We start from the raw sequence: 19,811 nt of genomic DNA on the forward strand, positions 1-19,811 counted from the left end.
CCCTGCAGGCCCGCCTTGGCAGCCAGGTCCAGAAGCACTTGCAGCATTGTCCCCCCAGGGCTTCATTCCCGCTGCCCGCTCTGCTCTGATCTGCTCCACCTCCCAGGCCAAGAGACAGACCATGCCTGTCCTCAGCAGCGTCCAGAGGAAAGGGCAGCTGGGGTTGGACAGGAGCCAGCGGGCGGCGCAGAGGGTGGGTCAAAGGGGAGAGGGCGGGAGGCACCAGGCCCAGTGGGAGCCTGCGTGGGCCTGTGTGTCCAGAGGGGGCGCTGTTCTACGGACGAGTCCTGCTCCCCCACTGATGGGGGCCTGGCCTCCAAGTGAGTCCCTCAGAGTAGGCAGGGGACCCCCGTGACTCTGACAGGTCACCACAGCCGTGAAGACCAGAGGATGATCTGTCCCACAACCCATAAGGCCCACTGGGTCTGCGCCCCGTCCTCCGCCTGTGCATCTGCAGACCCCGGGGCTGCCCTGTGGTCCTGCCCGGCTTCCTCCTCCAGAGCCCAGAGCCTGCTCTGCATTTCGGGGAAGAAACAGGTTCCAAGGTCCCTGGGCAAACGCCAGGTGCTCACAGCACACTACGCTTCTAGCTTCCGCTGAGGACTGGGACAGGCCCCCCACCTGCGACCAGAGGAGGCCGTGTCAGAATCCACCCTGGAGGACCTCGCTGACCTGGCCCTGCCAGGAAAGCACTCCCAGGTGGACAGAGGGGAGGGCCGGGTGTACCCTCAGGGCCCCGCAGCCTCCACCAGGAGGGCGACAGGAAGCCTTGTCTAGAAGGCTGCTGGGTTGGAAACTCAGAGGGAAGGACGGACGACGCGCCCAGCCACACAGGCAGGGGAAGTGGCCTCCCGGCTCTTCAGCAGGGAGCGTCCCCACTTGAGGCTTCCGGAGCTGGAGGAAGCTGGCCAGGAGCATTCCTGCCGGCAAGGAAGACGGCACTCTGCCTCCGGGGAAACCCCACCAGGGGCAGCAGCGTGTTCTGCACTCTCAGTGCCCTGGGCAGAGTTGAGGGAAACAGCTGAGCGGATGGGCACGCCTCTTCAGCCCACAGACCTTGGCACTGAAGATCTGGGCAGCCCTGAACTTCCCTCCCGGAGCGAGGCGGTCAGCCCAGGGAGGTGAACACCAAGTCACAGGAGGACGGGGGGAGGGAACGGGAAGAAGCGGCTGAGCCACAGGCACTGCGCTGCAAAGCCACCCGGACTCTGGCTCGGAACATGGGCAAGCTGCACGCAGAGCCAGGCAGCCCAGGATGACCTGTCTGCACAGATGGCCTCGCCCCTGCACGCTGATGTAACAGGCCCAGATTCTCCGGGCAAACAGCTGGCTGCCCTGCATGGAGCCTCCAAAACGGCCCTGCGGGGAATCAGGGTTTCCGCTTGCTGGAGCCCAGCATGCAGGGGCTTCCTGGTGCTGCTGGGTAAATAGAAACAGTTTCCATATGCCGGCCATAAAGCTGCGCCAGGGAGAGGGAAGAGCAGGCAGCAGGGCCTCGCCACCCCCACCCAGCAGGTGCTGGGTCAGATCAGCTGGGGAAACCACCGGGCCTGGGCAGGCCCTCCGTTTTAGGCCTGAGAGAGAGGTCGTTTTAGGCCTGAGAGAGAGGTCGCTTTGAATAATTCCATGAGGTAACTGCTCCAGAAAGACTGCAGAGGGTCGCTTGGCAGAAAGCCCGCATTCCTGGGTGGACTGCGCTGGGGCCCCAGCCCCATTCCTGACTCCACCCTTCCTTAGTTGCACTTTTTAAAATGCTTGCAACCTCACACTTTCTCTCTCCCCGTCTTTGGGGAGATGGAACCCAGGGCCTGCAACTGCTCTGCCACCAGCTGAGCTCCTCCCGCGTTCCCAGCACACGCCCACACACGCAGCTCCTCCCCAAGACGGCAGCGTGGACGCCCCAGGGCTCCCTGCCAGACCCCTTCCTCCCTCCTGCTCCTGACCTCCACCCAGCCTCAGTTTCTTCACCCGGGACTGGGACGGGCCTGGACGGGGGCCAGCGGCGCTGCAGGCACTGCCAAAACACATGCGAAGGCCACGAAGCGCTGAGGCCTCCAGAAACCAGTGCTGGTGACGGGCCAGCCGCACAGCTGCGAGAGCCCCGCACGTAGAGCGCCGGGAGAAGAGGAAAAGGAATCCGCGCCCCAGGACTGCGCAGGCGCAGCGTCCCCATAGCTCTGCGGCCATGAGCACTTCCAGGCCCCAGAGGAAAACAGTGTAAGCCGCCAGCGGGAAGAAGCCCGTCTCGGGAACAGGCAGGCGGCACCTGTGCATGTCGGCAAGGCCCCGCCGGGATGCAGACCCCAGCCAACACCGACTCCGGAAGGGCAAGCCTGGCAGAGACCCTGCGGAGCGGCTGGCACCAGCCCAACCCCGTCCTGCCACAGGCTCTGCCAGAGGACGGGAAGGCTTGACGGGCGGTAACCTGGGTCCGCTGCTCCCCAAGGACTCTGGCTTGGGAGGCCAGTGCCCCTCCTTGTGCTCGGCCACCCACAGGCACTTCGGCCATTAAGTCCAGAGGGAGCCATCCTCTGGCCAGTCCTGAGGGGCATGGCAGGAGAGGCCAGAGGCTGGGAACCCGACACACAGGGGAAGCGGGAAGGCCGGAGCAGGCCAGAGGCCGGCTCTGGGGAGTTGGGCAGAGCAGCACGCAGGCGGACCGGGAGCCAGTGGGCGTCACCCGGGCAGCTGCCGACTGTGGCGCTGCCCCCACTCCGCACAGGAGGCTCTCGAGAAGGCTCCGAGGCCGCACAGGACCTTGAGAGACCTCTCCGGTCTTTATTTTCATTTTTTTTTAGTTCTAGGGACTGAACCCGGGGCACTCCTTCACTGAGACACATCCCAGCTCTTTCTGTTTTCTATTTCGAGACACGTCTCAAAGATGCTGAGGCTGGCCTCCAACTTGCAGTCCTCCTGCCGCAGCCTCTGATGGGATTACAGGTGTGGGCTAGCATCTCTCGAATCGTGTTATTGTGATCTGGGGGAGAGAAAAAGGCTAACCTTCTATTTGAGGAGGTATTTATTCAACACCTACTGTATACCAGCATTGTGCTGAGTGTTGGATTAGAAAATGTGAAACCATAAGCACTTGTCCCCAAGAAGCTCCCAACGTGGAGGTGACAGAAGGAAGGCGCGTCGGGCACGCTGAAGCCAATCATTAGTTACCACAGCCTAGAAAGGCTGCCCTCACTGGGGACGGCCTCCGGGAGATCAGCGTGGGGTGAGGGCACGTTCCAGAAGCAGGCAGCCAGGCGTGAAGGACAGGGAGGCACGCGGCAAGGCCGGTCTGGGACCTGCAGAGGGCTCAGCGACCGGAGCCGGAGCCCAGGGCAGGCGGATGCAGAGGAGGGACAAGAACGGCAGGAAGGGCACTGCCCAGGGCTCGCCAGGCGCAGCTACAGGCTCTGCCCCACCAGCTCCCCACGAGCCAGGCGCCATCCTGCCCCGGCTTCCCGAGGGCCACCTCGGGCCCAGACAGGCTGAGTGCCGGGCCCAGGGTCACGGGGAGGAAGCGGCAGGGCTGGGTTCCATCAGCCCCCGCCTTCTACACCTCTTCAAAGCTGGGGTCCAGGCCGGGCTCAAGTCATGGGGTGGACGTGAGCCTCTGGGTTCTGAGCGTGGATCACCCTGCCAGGTGTCCACTGGAAAGCCAAAGTGGCTGGTCCTGGCCAGCTCCTACCCCACCTACGAACGCTGTGCTGGGCAAGGCCACGCTTCCTGCAGGCAGCCTGCGCTCAGCAGGCCCAATGGTGGTTCTGGTTTTTCTTCTTCTTATTTTACTTTTTGGTACTAGAGATTGAACTTGGGGACGCTGAGCCACTGAGCCACACCCCGCCCTTTTTATTCTTTGAGGCAGGTGCGCACTAAGCTCCTGGGGCCGGGCTAAGTGGCTGAGGCTGGCTCGAACCCTCAGGCTCACAGCTCTCGTGATTGTTTTCACCGTCTAACCCTCTGGTCACCCTTCCTGGGACGGAGACTGCGTCATGTCCCTGCCGCGCCTGCGTGGCCTGCCGATGTCCACAGGAATTCCTGGTGAGGGAGGACACGGCACCTCCTTCAGTTCCACGAGTGTCCACCTGGCCCTGCGTGGCCTGCTCCCCAGCCACAGGTGTCCTAGGACACACAGGCTTCCCCGCCCTCCAGCTCACAGGCACTGCCACGTGCAGAGCACCTGGGCATCTTAACAACGGCTGTGCGGGCCCCAGGCTTCACACTCACGCACACACACGCACACACGCCCCGCTGCCTCCCGTTGAAGAGTGGGCACCTGTGCAAACATCTGTCCCGCCTCACTGGACGCCTCGGAAATGCTGATTGTGAGCCACAGCGCAGGGAGCGGCATCTTCATCCCCACGAGCGACCCTCCCCAGGCCCCCATGAGAGGTCAGCAGACAACCGTGCTCAGAGCTCAGGGCCAGCCGAGACGCGCCCTGACCAAGGTTGCTGATGTGCCAGCTGACGGGTCCACGAAGCAGGGACCACATGTTCTCTAGAACCAGGGGACACACGGTCCATTTCCCAAGAGCCTGGCTGGACACAGCATTTGAGCCTGCTGCTGCTGTGGGCGGCTCTGGGCACAGAGCAAGGTGTAGGGCACGGTGCCACCACAGGGAAGTGACAGCGGGAAGGAAACCTGTGTCCTGCTGGCTGATGGCGGGCACACCATGTCTCCAGGGAGATGAAACCCCGGGGCAGCCAGTGGTCAGGCACGGAGTGGAGTCTTCCCTTCCTTTTGCTCAGCTTCCCTTCCTGTCAAGTGGAGAAGGCAGTCCTGAAGAGCTTTCACCAATAAACAGCAGCAGAGACCAGGAAGACATCTTAGAGACGGCAGGACCAAGCAAGGCGTGTGGCAAGGGAGGCTGAAGCAGAAGGATTGCGAGTTCAAGGCCAGCCTCAGCAACTCAGCGAGACCCCGTCTCAAAATGAAAATTAAAAGGGCTGGGGGTGTGACTCAGTGGTAGAGACCCCAGGGTTCAGTCCCTGATACCAAAAAAGCAACGCTGACACTTGGTTGGTGAAGGATCCCTGACACCCTGCACTGTGACAGGACATCTCTGTGTCCACCCTGGCCGTAGATACTCCTGTCCCCATTCACAGAAAAAGAAACAGACACTCGGGCAGAAACGAGCTCACGACTCCTTCCGCGCAGCTCAGCTCCGCGACAGGGCGCAGTTCCACCCTCCCGTGCAGACCCAGCGGCTGAGGGAAGATGGAAGTGCTGCCAGTCCCAGGGGACGCGCCATGCCCCAGCACACGCGGGTCCCTGCACTGAGATGCCCCAAGCCGCCCCGCCACCCTGCCCGCTCTCCAAGAGGAAACGGGAGAGAACAGGCAGCAAGACCACGTGGGCCAGCGGGCCTGGGGGTCGGTACTAACAAACGCAGAGCCCTGGTGAGGCCCCAGCCTGGCCCCAGGGCGCGTGACGACTGCCACAGCAGGCAGCAGGAGGGCCTGCAGGAGGGGACCCTCGAGAGCCACAGAGCGAAGACACCACGCCTGTGGACGACCACCCACGAGCAAAAGCCATCGCATCCGGGGGCTTGGACGGCTTCCAAGCCATCAGCCAGCAGATGCTCTGCCCCAGCCGAGTTCCAGCCAGAGAGAAGGGACCCAGAACAATGGAACGGAATGGAACAGCGGCTGCCGAGGGACGGGGCAGAGGCTCAGGCGGCCCAGGATGGCGGGGCCGCAGGTGCGCTCAGCCTGAGGGAGCTGGGATCGGCAGCCGCCCACAAGGCGTTCCAGGACACGCAGACCCCGGGAGGCACGCCCTGGAAGCAGAGCCTGATGCGGGGGAAGCACATCCCCACCCCACCTGGGCTATTTCTGAGCTGGTCACATGTCCCTGAGCCTCTTCGGCACCCCAGATGGCTCGAGGGCCTAAGCTGTGACAGACAGTTACCCAGAACACTGGGTGTTTTGGGAACCTGGTGACTCACTCCCAAATAGGTCACTTTGTGCCTGTTTATGCCCTGGGTATGTGTACCCAAGACCTGGTCCCTGCTTTTGCACAACCTGTACTTCCAGAAAGAGGCCCAGCTGTGCAAGAAATCAGCACAGAAGCAACAGCCAGCTGCCGAGACCACCTTCCGGCCCTCGCCGTGGGCACCAGAGCCGCCAGAAAGAAACCCACCAACTGGCAGAGCAGCCTCTGAAGGGAACAGGGTTACAAAGCCCACCTGACAGTGCGTGGCCAGAGGACACTGTCCGTGCCCTGCTTGTTCTTTGCCAGCTCAGCCCCGAGGCCCACACTTCACTTAATCGAATTCACCGAACTTCCCTTTGCTAGCCATCTTTACAGACCATCACATCACCGGCAAACCCTGACTCCACACATCCAAAGCTTCGCCGGAAGCCGGGAGCAAACAGGCCTCTGCCTGGAGAGCAGATCAGGGTGGAAGCCGCAAGCTCGGAGGAGCTGCGGGACACAGCCACCACGCTCAGTGGCAGGGAGGGCTGGGCAAGAAGAGGGCTGGGTGTGCAGCAGCGGAAGGCCACGCAGGCTCACCGGCAGCCAGAGGGCAGCAGGCCCCGAGCTTCCGCAGCAAAGGTGGTTTAGGTGAGAAAAGAAACAGGACCATGTGCTTATTAAATGAGGCTCCATGCACAGTCCCGTGTTTCAAGCCTGGAATGTTGTTCTGGTTTCGGGGAGGAAGTTCGAGAATGGAGACCAGGTAGGCAGGAGGACAACTGAGGCAAGATTCCTCGTGGCCTGGCCAGGCCACCTCTGCTGGGCAGGCCATGGGATCAGAGTGCAGGTCTCTAATGACTTCATCTCGTTCCATTCGCACCTGGGCCAAGCTGGGCATGGTGCCGCGCACCTGTAGGCCCAGCTACTCAAGAGGCTGAGGCAGGAGATCCGAGTTCCAGGCCAGGCTGGGCAACTGAGCCAGACCCTGTCTCCAAACGAAATCATGAAGAGCTGGGCGTGGCTCGGCGGCACAGTGCCCTCAGCACGCACACGGCCCTGGGTCAGTCCCCAGAACAGCAGCTGCCCCACAGCGAGAGCCTGGCCGAGAGGTGAAGCATGCATAGCTTCCTCCGCTTCTCAGTGCTGAGGGAACCCAGGGGTGCTCCGCCACTGAGCCGCCTCCTCGGACCCTTTATTTTCTATTTTGAGGCAGAGTCTTGCTAAGTTGCTTAGGGCCTCACTTAAGATGCTAAAGCTGGCCTCAAACCTGTGAGCTTCCTGCCTCAGACTCCCGAGTCACTGGGATTACAGACCTGTGCTACTGGAGCCTGCATGGAGAAATGCTCTCTGGGGACCAGGCCTGGAAGTAGAGGAACCAGGGTGCTGACCGGGAGCAAGGGCACCAGAGTCTCCTGTGCAGCCCGCATCTGCCTGGCCCAGTGTCCCTGACACTTGCTGAGGACGAGCCCTTCCACTCACCGCTGCCTGGGCAGGGGGCTCCCTCCCCTCTCCTCACACCCCAGACCTGCAGACCAACACCTCTCGCTCTGCAGGGCCGAGGACGAGCCGCCCGAACACCACTGCCTGCCCCTGGCGGCTGTCTTCAGCGCTCGCTGCCTCTGCCAGGGGACAAGCGCGGCTCCAGGGGACTGTCACTCAGGGTGGAGTGAAGGGCACTGGCCTGTAGCTCCTGGACCCGCTATGGGCCCAGGGGCAGGGGGACCCCCACAAGCACTCCAGGGAGCATGTGCCAGCGTCCCAAATGCAGCCGAGGCTGGAAAGCCACCGGAAGCTCCCCTCAGAGTCCACCAAGCAAACTGAGCCTTCCACTGACCGGAAAGCGGAGCTCCTCGTTCCTCCACCTTAAAAACGGGCTGGGCGGAGAGCACACTGTGATCCCAGCAACCACGAGGCCAGCCTCGGCAACACGAGGCCCTGTCTCCAAAAGAACCCAAAAGGCTGGGATGCGGCTCAGTGGTGAGGCAGCTGCGGTCGCCGGCCACACCCAAACCAGGAATCCAAGGCACTGCGCCGCAGCAACGTGGGGCTCCCAAAGCCAGCGCGCTCCGACGGAGGCAGCGGACATTCTACAACCTGTGACCCAAGCAGGAGGTGCATCCCCCACGCGGGCAGGGTGGCTATGAGGACACGCTCTCCAGCCAGGGGACAGGAGGGAGCGTTAGGCCTCCTAGCATCCAGCTGGGCGAATGGAGACTGCCCGGTCAAGCCCAGGTCGGGATGGATGTTCGGGTCGAGGCTGCATGGGAACTACCTGCGGAAGCAGCGAGAGTCCCTTCCACCCCTGAGGTGGGGCCTGGGGGCTGGGAAGGGCACGAGGAGGTGGGGCAGGGCGAGTGCTCTCCCGACACTCCCTCCCCGCCCACGCCTGGGGTAGAGGCCGGACAGCCCGTGGGGGCCTTTCCTGAGACCCTCTAAGAGGCAGGAACAGTGATGGCTTTGAGACCCACACCCACCTGGGGGAAGCCCTGAGGCTGGTCAGGGAGCCAGTCAGATGCCAACCCGCGTCCTGCCACCAGGCAGAGCCTGGCAGCTTCCCTCCCACCTCCAATCCCCAGGGCGTCCAAGCTTGAGGGTCCCCACGGGGGCTGGAGAGAGCACCCAGAGCTGGCCAGGGCAAGAGCCTGCCATCCTGCGGCCGCCTGGCCACTCCGCAGCACTGTGGCCCTCGGGGCTGACCTCCCTGGGCCACCCAGGACCACCTGGAACGCCTACACCCACCAAACTGAGTGCCGAGTGTGAGGGGCCCTGGGCTTCCTGGGGGCCTGTCCTTGTTTAGGCCTCAGAACGGCCACAAGGCGGAACTGGTACAGGGTCATTTCACGGATGAGGAAGACAGAGCTTGGAGCAGTCCCCAGCTGCCCGAGGTCTAGCGGAGACGCAGCGCGGGACTCAAACCCAGCTGGCCTCGCCCCAGAGTGGGGCGCTCACCACACCCAAGCCCAATCTGCTGCCCGCGCCCCAGGCTCGGCCCTCCTCGCCTTCCTACCCACGCCGGGTACAAGCCAGCTGCCACTGCCCCCCCGGGCATGGCGTCCCTGGCTCTCCTGTCTCCCCCGCAGCACCTCGCCACCAGAGTTCCAGAGTTCTTCCCGGGGAATGTGACCTCAAGGGCACAGAGCACCAGGCAGGGGAGCAGCGTGGGAGGTGGGCGGTGCCAGAGGTGGGCCAAGCTGCTCAGGGGACACAAATGCCTGGCGACCTCTGTTCCTTCTTCCAGCACCCCTGGGGCAAACAAAACAGGTGCGACCATGTCCTGGGGCCACCAGCAGGCTGCTGGTCTGGCCCCTCATCTCCAATCACTGAGGGCAACAGGAGGGTGGTTGCTGAGCCCTGCCCTCTGGGGCTTCTCCAGCGCCCCAGCAGGACCAGGAGGCAAGGGGACCTCCTGCCCTCCAGCCCAAGGGCCCACAGTCTGTCCACCCCTCCAAGGCTCCTGCCCCTGCCCTTTCTCTGGAACAGACTTTCACTTCCTGTTCATCGCCACTTAGTGGTTTTACTTAAGAACTACAGAATTTTTTAAAAATGCCTTCATTACAAATTTAAAATTCAACAAAGCTCTTTTCTCCACATGGCCAGTTCTTAAATGTGGAGCCCAAAGAAAGTTCCTAATTTAAAAACTGTAACTTTTAAATGGGTAAAAGATGATCTCCACAGGCATTCAGTCCAGTCAACAGCCCTTTAAAGCCAGCACACAAACCTCTCTGGGGGCCTCTCCAGCCCCAACCAAGCAGACGCCTCCCCGGCCCCTTCTTCACTTCCCTGGAAGCCACGCCCCCCCCCACACGCCTCTAAATCCTCCTGAAACCCAGTTGCTCTAGAGGCTGAGGCAGGAGGATTGCAAGTTTGAGGCCAGCCTGGGCAACCCGGTGAGACTCTGTCTCAAAGTACAAAGGCCTGAAGCTGGGCTCGGTGGCGCACGCCTATAATCCCAGCAGTTTGGGAGGCCAAGGCAGGAGGAGTGAGGGTTCAAAGCCAGCCTCAGAGATTATCGAGGCCCTTCGCAACTCGGTGAGAGCCTGACTCTAAATAAAACATGAAAAGGGCTGGGATGGGCTCAGTGGCCAACCCTCGGCTGACACCGCGTGCTGCTACTCACTCGCCGTCACCACCGAGCAGGCCGCAAGTCCTCCCCGGGCGTCGCTTCTCATACCCTCACGCACCTCCAGGGAGGTTGTACACGAACACAAAGGCGAAGTGAAGGAGCCTGGGAGACGGGCCCTGTCCTGCCTGTCCTGTCCTCTGCCTGCCCGACACCTGCCCACTCCAGCTCCCATCCCAGCACAGAGTGCAATCGGCCTTTCCCTGACAGAGCGCCTGGAGACAGACTCTGGTCCCACCCGACGCCACTATTTTCTGTACTTCGAAGTGGTTTGTCCCGCACGGGACACAAGGCTGAAGGAGTTTTCCAGGTCAGGGGGTATTGGGGGCAGCCTGCTGGCTGGGTTTTCCTGAGCGGCTACGCTTAAGACATATGAATCAGCTGCTGGTATTTACACACAGAAGATTCCGGATTGAAAGCACAGTTCTGATTGCTTTTGAAAAATCTGGAAAACGTGCTGTGATCCTCTGTGGCAATGACTGGCTGGAGCCCAGGGTCAGCTGCCTCTTCAGAGAGCAGAGTCCCCAGAGACCCAGGGGAAGAGGAGCCACTTCCTCTGAACCAGAGCCTTTTGGATGCCCAGGTAGGGGGAACACTGGCCCAAGAGCCGAGCACCCCAACACAAAGCAAGCGAGGCAGAGGCGCCGGGGTGAAAGGCAACGGCCCAGGTGGATTATCCAGCCCAGGGACACTCCCCTGGCAGGCATGATGTGGCCACTGGCCACTGGAAACTGACGACCTCGCTGCCACCCGAGGGGCCTTCCCAATCTGCCCCGGGCCACCCCAGCCCACCCTCCTCTGCCTGCTTTCCCAGCTCCAATCCTGGTTTCTGCCATTTCTGTTTTCAGTCCAAATTTTCTTGTTCCAACTACCATGATGGATGTGTAGGCCACTGCCATGCGGGACGCTGGCGAGGAGACAGGCGGAGGAGGAGGCCGGGCTCCAGCAGGGAAATGAGGCCTTCCCTCGTCTGAGTCCCCTGCCTCCTCTGGTGAGCCACTCGCACCTCGCCATGAGGCGATCTGTCCGCCCTCCGGCCCTGACGCCATGGAAGAGCAGGCCTTGCACGAATACGGGCGTAATTTTAAAAAAGGAGAAAGCCAGAAACCAGCCTCCACGGAGCGCCCCCGCGCACCTGCCTCCTCCCCACAGCCTCTCTGCTGGTGGGGCACCGGCTAAGGGCCTCGCTGTGGAATCAGAAGACAGGGGCTGCGCTACCTCGATGTCCTCCTCTGCAGGAGGACCTGAGGGCCCCTCCCAGGGACGCGTGGAAGGCCGAGTGCAGCGAGCCCCAGGAGGGGCTCGCCAGCCAGGGTCACTGGCCACCACGCACAGTCTTAGACCCAGCTGGGAAGGAAGGTCCAGTCAGGGATTCACTCGGCCAAGGTGAAGACGGGGCCCTCCCGGGCTCAGAGTGGGGTGGGCAACCTGGGAGCCCCGTGGCCCTGGGCCGGTCCTTGCTTCTGCTCTGGGCTGTGGTGCTCTAATCTGGAGCAGCCCTGGGAGGACCCTGCCCCCAGGTGCCACGGGAGGCACGTGCTGGGAATCCTCCAAGCCCTCCATGTCCCCTCCTGACGCAGCGGCTGGGCTGTTGACGGTTCTGGCTCACGAAGCGCTTTCAGAGCACACGAACTCAGTCCTCCCCGGGCGATCTTACAGTGCCAGCTGCCGTGACGGCCGTGTGCACTGGCAGCCTTCTGTGCGCAGAGGGGAGAGATGGCATTTCGTGGCAGGGGAGCCCAGGGCAACAGACAGGACCCCCAGGAAGGCACGGAGGGCTGTGGACGTGAAAGACTTCAAGTCTCTGCTGCGGGGTCCCAGCTCAGCATGCTGGGTGCTCGCTCTTCTAATCGGTGCTGCCAATGGTCTGGTGATACCCAGTATTCTTCCCTGGCAAGGCCCTAAAAACACCAGGGGGCGACTCCAGTGCAACCACATGCCCACCTCCACGGGAGGCAGAGGAAATCGAATCGCTGCTTGGTCTCCAGCTGTCCTGCTGCCCCAGCTCCGGAGGAGTGGCAGCCACCTTGGGTCACAAGTCAGGCAGAAAGGACTGACGTCTGGGCCTGGGTTCAGTCGCCCTGCTCATGGAAGGCCTTCGGAGCAGCGGCCGTGATCTTAGGTCTCTGATGGCCGAGAGCTGACCACGTGATCCCAACCCTAGCGCCAGCAGCCTTCCTGGCCGAGGCCACTTGGGCCCACGCTACAGATGTGGAGCCTGAGGCTTAAGAACCGTCTCTACTTGGCTAGGACAGGGAGCCCGGAGCCCGTCTCCAGAACCCACATCCTCAACCACTCCGTCAACAGCATCACAAGTCCCTCGGGCACCGGCTCTTTCACCGGCACCCTGGGGAGGCCGAGTCAGAGCAGGAGCCACAGGTCAGACTGGAGGGAGCCAGCCTGGCTCACCACCCTCAGGAGGGGACCCACCGCATCCACCCGTTCTTCTCCCCACATCTGCCGAGCCCAACAGCTCTAGCCAGCTTTGATCCAGCCTTGACCCAGCATTGGGCCCAGTGGCTCTGCCCTAGGAATTCTGGAAGAGAAGCCGGGGGTCACATGCAGACTCCTGCCAGAGGGCAGTGGCCCCACTGCAGACACGGCCCAGTATCCTAGGCAACACCCGATGGCACCCCAGGTGTCCAGTGGAGCAGGGTGGTGGATGGGGGGAGCTCCCTGCTCTGTTGCCGTGGCCTTATCCCCGAATGGTGTGTCACCTGGAAACCAGGAACAACCCAGAACCATGAGAGCCAGCACCCTGCCCCAGCCCAGCCACCGCCTAACCCCTAACCCCTTCCTCATCCAGGAAAGGCATGGGCTATAGGACAGGCCATCTCAGGGCGGCTGGGTCGACGGCACAGGCTGGGCATGACCGGAATTTCCCTGGCAAACCCGCCGAGGATCCAGGTGATGCAGCTGCAGACCGCAGCTGTCTCTGAGCCGCCCGCTGAATGCCCCAGCCAGGACAGCTGCGCGGTCGCTCCTGACTTCCAGCTCTAAACGGCCCTGCTCCCACCGGCCTCCGGTATCAACCCGCCGCCACGGCCCCTGCGAGTCGCCCAGGAGCAGCCGCTTAAACAGCCCAGGGGTGTGTACACCTCGGGCCAAACCCCAACCTGTCCCCACGATGAGGAAATGCACGCCTCCACTTTCCTCAAGGGAGAAGTCACAGGTGAGTGGCCGGACTCCTTGGACCTGCATCTGACAGTGTCATGGGCTCAACTGTGTCCTCTCAGCCCCCAAGCTCCAGCACCTCAGGATGAGACTGATCTGGAGGCTGGTCCCAGAGAGGTCAGGAGGTACGATGAGGTCACATGGGCCACTCTGACCCACGACGACTGAGTCCTTATCAGAAGACAGACAGAGACTGAGCTGAGGACTCAGCAAGAACAAGGCTTCTGGAGAAACCAACCCTGCCGCCACCTTGACCTCGGGCTTCAGCCTCCAGACTGCGGGGAAACATGTCTGTTGTCGCGCCCCTTGTTGGGGGTACCTGGAGGCCCCTGGGCAGCCTGAGGAGCAGGCAGGTACGTGCCTGGAAGTCCTCACAGTCACAGCAGGACAAACGCCCAGGTTGGACCTGGGCTCACACCGTGGGGATCCGCTGGTTCTCATGACCCGTGCCACGGTGTCCCATCCCAGGGACCGCCTCTGTCCTCAGGACCTCGAGGCTCAGTCATGGACTGGCTGATGCTGGGGTCCGAGCAGAACCAAGTGCCGTAGGTGCTGAACTGTGAGATCCAGAGATGCAGGGCCCTGCAGGTGACCGACGGCTAGGCAGCAATCACCACAGGGCGGGCTGCTCGAGACAGCAAGGCAGAAAAGGGCCCTGAGTGACCGGCTCTGCCGGGGCTTCAAAGACCCTCTAAGGCATGAGGCCCTCTAAGACAGGACCGGAGTCCCCACACAGTGGCAGCAGCTGGAACGGCATTCCAGACGACTCCCAGCCCCAACGAGGAGCAGGGGTTTAAGAAGGCAGTGTGACATCACGGGGCGGGACAGGAAATGGAAACGGCCAGGCAAGGGGGCGGTGAACACACGAGGACCCACAGGCCAGCGGGAGAGCCTGGCTGCATCCTGTAGGGTGGGAAGGTCCTGATGAGCTTCCAGATAAGGAGATCGCCAGGCTGCCTCTGCTTCAGACCGAGCGTCCCCAGAGCGGGACACGGGCCAGGTAAAGGTCAGTGCCAAGATCAAGCAGGCACCAACGAGGCCCTCACCGAGGAAGAGCAGGCCTCCTGGCAAGTCTGTCCCTGGGAAGCCCTGCCCTTCACCATCAGGCCCAGGGGTGGAGCTCACTGGTTCTTAGGCTTTAGCAAATGACCCAGAAAGAGAGAGAGAGGAAACTGAGGCACTGATGCACCGTGAAGAAATGCCACGTCCCCAGAGGTCGGGCTCCTTCTGTGTTCTGGAGAAACAAATCAAAACAAGCCACTAACCTCAGCAAGGCAACAACAGCCCACTGGTGGCCCTCACTGTCTCTCTGGCCTACTTCCCCCTCATCGAGCTCCGGCCCCAGTTCAAAGTCTGATCTCCACAGGGAACTGGGTTGATCTTCCCATTTTTATCCCACAGGACAGCTGGACGCCCCACCATGAGTTCCCCCGCTTTGCAGGGATTAATGAGTGGCAGCCGAGCTTCCATTTAGAATCTAAGCCTGGCGACTGGCAGGCCCCAGCCCCCGCATGCCCCCACCTTCCAGTCCACTCCCTGGTGCAGGGACAGCCTCCCAGCCAGATGGTGTCCCCACTGAGGCCAAGTCGGTGCCACGACCAGGAGGCATGGCTGCTTCCAACCGAGCGTGCCTGGACAAGTTACCTCGTCCCCTCCTCCAGGGCACAGAGGTCCCCTCCACCCCTGGGCCTGATGGTGAAGGGCAGGGCTTCCCCAGGGACAGACTTGCCAGGAGGCCTACTCTTCCTCGGTGAGGGCCTCATTGGTGCCTGCAGAGACAACGGCATGACCACCTGAGATCATCTGATGAGATGACATTTATGAATGCTAAGAGCCCAGCATCCACTACACCTGGGTGTGACCCCCAGGGTGGAAAAACATATGTACTGATTTTTAAAATTTTTTTTTTAAAAAAGGCTAAAGATTTGCACTCACGTTTATTAAAAGCTTATGAAGAAAAAAGAAGAAAAGGATTGGAAGGAGCAGGAGGAGGAGGAGGAATGGGGGGAGAAGGGAAGAAACCCAAGTCAGACGGTCCTAAGTTCACATCTCTGCTCAACCACTCGCCAGCTCCGGGGCCTCGGCAAAGTCACTTAACCTCCCTGAGCCCTGGCTTCCAGCTCCTAGAACAGCGCTGACACTGCGCCCAGCGAGCGGGTCTTAGGGAGAAAACAGTCAAAAGCCAGAAATTGGAGCCACTGCTTTCTTGGACTAGGTGGTGCTGACGGGGATCTGGGGTCTATTCTGACTCTCCTGGAGAGGCCAGCCGCGCCACCCCAGATGGGGGTGACCGTGCTGCAGCAAAGAGAGGCCTGTTCCCAGGGCCAGGACTCTGCTTTCCTTCCCTTCCAGGGGTGGTGGCTGAGCTCCCGTCGCCCAGCTGCATCTTCTCTGGACAAAGGAGATGGGACAGCCAGCTCGTGCCACCCTGGTCGCAAGTGGGAACAAGGGCAGACGGTCTCCGCTGGCTCAGGAGGCCCTGACGTCTGAGGACCTCCAGGAAAGGCTGGTTATTTTGAGCCTCCCTGGAGCCCACGGCCTGCGCAGACAAAGCAGATGCCTTCGGGACCAGGACCAGAAAGGATTTTAAGGCCTCTCGTTCTGCCAGACACTCACTTAAAATTTTAAAAATTCAAAGCTCGCCACCTCTCTGGGGTTCACTTTGCGCTAGGCTTTGGTTCAGAGGAAGACAAAGCAAAACCCCAAACCCTCAGATCAATGGATGGTGACCGACGCTCGTCCTCCGCACCCGGCCCTGGCAACGCAGGGACTGAGATGGAGCCGAGAGAAGCAGTCAGGGCTGCTCTCCTGCCAACAGTTCCAGATTGGGACAGACGGAGGCTGGTGTCGAGATCTGCTTCTTTTCTTAACAAGGAGTGGGGCAGGGAAGCTGGCCAAGGAGCAGGTTTGCCCAAGGTCCCCGCCAAGCACCCAGGGACAAAAAGCCATGGTGCGTCAGGTGTCAGGCAGGGGCGGCTGAAGCCCACCAGCCTCCAGGAGGCACACAGACCCCCAGCCACAGACAAAGGTGGGGGTGTGGCCTCGGAAGCCTCAGCCCTGGGGCCAGGTGACAGGGCACCTGCCGTCCTGGCAGACCAAAGCTCACGTCACCCGTCACCCTGACACCCAGGAGCCACGGTCCCCGCCGCCCGGAGCCCGGTCTTACGTTTGCTGGGCAGCTCCTCTTGGCCCAGGCGGTCAGTCGGAGCTGGCGGAGCAGCACCACCCTCGTCCAAGGTCAGGATGAGGGGCACGTCGTCCTCTAGACTCACGGCCATGATCTCCTCGCCCGTGGTCTTCAGGAGGCAGCGTCCAGGGCTTTACACTGTCGCTCTTTCAAAGCCACTGGCCCGAAGGTGCTTCTCAGACACTCCTCCATCAGAGGCATCTCCTGGGTGTGCAGGATAAGGAGAGACAATGATTAAACACAGCCAGAGCTGACGAACTCGTTCTGGGTCTCGGTACGGGGACGGCGCACGACCCTGGGACTGCGCGCAAAACCCCGCCTCGTGTAACTCTTGTTAATGGCGAGGTGCGTTCGGTACATGAACTATTATCTCATTTTAAAATTAGCAGAGAAAGTATAATCGCTTTACGATGTGGGGAAGAGCAGCCGCGAGAATAAAAACAGAAGTTAGGGGAATTACATCTGGAGAGTGAGATTAAGGCTGATCCGTTCCACCTCCACCCTGCTTCACACTTGGCTGGGTGTGAGTTTTGTAAAGATTTTGAAGACAAAAAAAAAAAACAAACAAGCATTAAAATAATTAGTACTTAATACTTGTAGAGTATATTCTGTGTACTAGGGAGTCTACCAGCAATTTATAAGTAAAAGCCGACTGAAACCTCATCATCACCCCAAGAATAGGTATGATTATTGTGCCAGTTGCAGAAGGGCACAGAGGGGTTAAGTAACGTGTCTAAGAACACACAGCCAGAAAGCCAAGCTTTGAACCACACAGCCTGACCTGAGGCCTGTATTCCCAGGAGGTTATAATGACGAGTGAAAAGTTAGCACAGCGGGTCATCTACAGTTGCCTTTATCTTTTTTCCTTTTTTTTTTTTTCTTCTTAATTAACAACTTCCACGTTGGCTTTATTCAGCAGCCTCTGAGGCACGCACACACACTCCCAAGACCATCTTGACTATGGTGGTAAACAGCACACCTCATTCTCAGACAGACACTGTGCTCCTAAGGGTTAGGTGTTGGAGGAGGAAAGAAAAGGGAGGAGTAATATTTTTCTAAATGAGGTCCATATCACTCAGCGGAAGTGCTCATCCCCAACTCCCGATTTAAAACACTCAGAACTAGCCTGTTAGAGTTTCTATTTATACATCCCCATTTCCGCTTAGGAGGGCCAAAAGAAATGCCAAGACTCAGCAGATCTGTCTAAAGACCTTTGAACTTGAAAACAGCAGCAGACTGTGGCCTCTGAGTTCAAACCACTTGGCCTCCAAAGGGCCCACCGAAAGGCAACTGGGCAATTTTCTTTAATGAATCATCCGAATAACTCCAAGCAGATCCCCGTGCATCAGAGGGGAACAGCACATCCTTCTAAAACAGGGTAGCAGAAGTAGACCGCTCAGCCTGTAGCTCCCTGCCCGGAAGACTTCCTGTGACAAGATTTTTAAAAGTTTCCCCAGATCTGCGGGTTGTGTGCTTTTAAATCTCACTCAAGGGAGGCAGAAGAGGAAATCCCGAATGAGACCCGACCTAATATTAGGCTGTCTTAAGAATCACGCTTCATTTTGGCTTGATTCAACATTTCTTTTATCTTTTTTTCTTTCTGGTGCAGGGCTAAGCACATGTTCTACCACTGAGCTACATCTTCAGTCTCTGGTTTAACTCATATATATATATAAAGGTATTGTGTTACATATGTCGTAGATGAACACAATACCTTTAATTTATTTTTAGGTGGTGCTGAGGATCAAACTCGGTGCCTCACATGTGCTAGGCAAACACTCTACCACTGAGCCACAACCCCAGTCCCTCTGGTTTAACTTTTTACCGTGCATATTCTCAAACAAAAGTAGAGACTATATAAAGGGACTTCCTTGTTGACATTACTCAGCTTTGATAATTATCTCTCCAGTATTTACTTTGAAGACAGGAGACTATTAACTCTCTCAAGAAGAGGTTTCTGAACTTTGTCATTAGTATCATGACTGCTAGTGGTGTTTATGTTTTAGCTGTTTAAAACATGCATGTAGTTGCTTAGCTCAGTGCCTCTCAGTTGGGGTGATCTGGGCCCAGGGAACACTAACAAGGTCTGGAGACATTTGGGTTGGCATAAATTGGGAGTGCTTGCTAGTAAGCAGAGGCCAGGGTGCCACTAAGCATCCTACGATGCACAACTGAGAACCCACGCACCCATAAAAAGGACTATGTGGCTCAAAATGTGGAGAGTACTGCTGTTGACCAATTCTATCTCAGCTAACACCCCCACTTTACAGATGAGGAAACTGAGTCTTAGGTGGGTCAACTTGCCCCTCCTAAGTAATCAGCAAGAAAAGTCGCAGCAGCCAGATTTCAATTCAGGCAGTTTGAATTCAGGGATCCTCCCTGCTCAAACATTGCCGTTTACTCCCAGAACCAGTTCCCCAACTGGAATTCAAAACCCATCATTTTGCAGAGAGAAAAATGAGGCCCAGAGAGGGGAAGGGAATGGCCCAAGGTCACACAGTGCACTGGCTGGAACTCAGGACTCCGGAGTGCTTGCCCACTGCTCCTTCCGCAGGCTCTGACTCTCCCTCCTCAGAGGACCCGGAAGGTCACCCCTGGGGAAAGGTCCCGGGGACACTGAGCTGGCCAACACCGGCCGTCCGCTGGGGCAGCTTGCCCCGGGCACGAGTCTCCCGCGGGGTCACCTGAGGACTGTGGGGAGGTGAGAGGGCTGAGAAGGGAAGAGGCAGGAGCGCCCGCGCCAGCGCGAGGTGCTCCCGGCTCTCACGGGGGTCCCCACGCGGGGGTCGCCCTAGGAAGCCGGGGGCGACAGGGGTGCAAAGCGCCAGCCCGGGATGGAGGGACGCAGCACGGCGGCGACTTCCCCGAGTCCCCTGAGTCCACCCCGTCCACCACCCACACCCGGTGCCTAGCCGCGACCCCTACTCCGGCACCCTCTGACCCCCGACCCCTGCCCTCTCCCTCGGGGCGCCCTCGCACCCCCTGGATTCTTACACGCGCCGCCCCAGGAACCCGGACTGCGCACCGGCGTCTGCACCGCGCAGCCCAGTCCGCCGCCGCCAAAGCCCCGAGCCCGGAGCTCTTGCAGCCGCCACAGCCACCGCCACTTGAGCCGCTGCCACCACAGCAGCTGCGCCAGCTCTCCGATCCGCCGCCTACCGTCCCCTCAACCCCGCCGGCCCGCCCCGTTTCCCTTCCGCCGCGCCCTATTGGCCACCCGGGCTGCCCGGTGAGCTCTGATTGGTCAAGTCTCACGTCCTTCCGCAGTTCTCTCCAGTTGCGAGTGCGGGACTCGCCGCCCGCCTCCCTGGGAGGGGCGGAACGGAGAAGCTCCACCTCCCTCCCCGCCCATTCTCTCCGCTTTACTCGCTCAGCCCGAACTCGAGGAAGTCCCGGGTCTTTCCATTGGTGGAACCTCA

General features: G+C 60.1%; 1 protein-coding gene across 5 annotated transcripts in view; it reads right to left on the reverse strand.

Moving 5' to 3' along the window:
* The window catches only part of TPCN1 (two pore segment channel 1), a 52,240-nt gene extending 32,669 nt beyond the window's left edge, over positions 1 to 19,571 (reverse strand). The window contains exons 1-2 of one of the 5 annotated variants that reach the window (XR_013765847.1): positions 19,387 to 19,568; positions 16,372 to 16,596 (exon numbers count right to left, since the gene is read on the reverse strand). Coding sequence is in view for 3 of the 5 variants with exons in the window: in XM_079151577.1 (XP_079007703.1) it covers positions 16,372 to 16,483 (112 nt within the window). In the remaining 2 variants the exon portion in view is untranslated. Of the gene's footprint in view, positions 1 to 16,371; positions 16,597 to 19,386 lie in introns of those variants that run through there. The other 4 variants (XM_079151577.1, XM_079151576.1, XM_079151579.1 and 1 more) reach the window with 4 other exon arrangements.
* Positions 19,572 to 19,811: the final 240 nt, after the last annotated feature.

The sequence above is a fragment of the Sciurus vulgaris genome, assembly GCF_902686455.1.
Source record: "Sciurus vulgaris genome assembly, chromosome: 8".
NCBI lineage: Eukaryota > Metazoa > Chordata > Mammalia > Rodentia > Sciuridae > Sciurus > Sciurus vulgaris.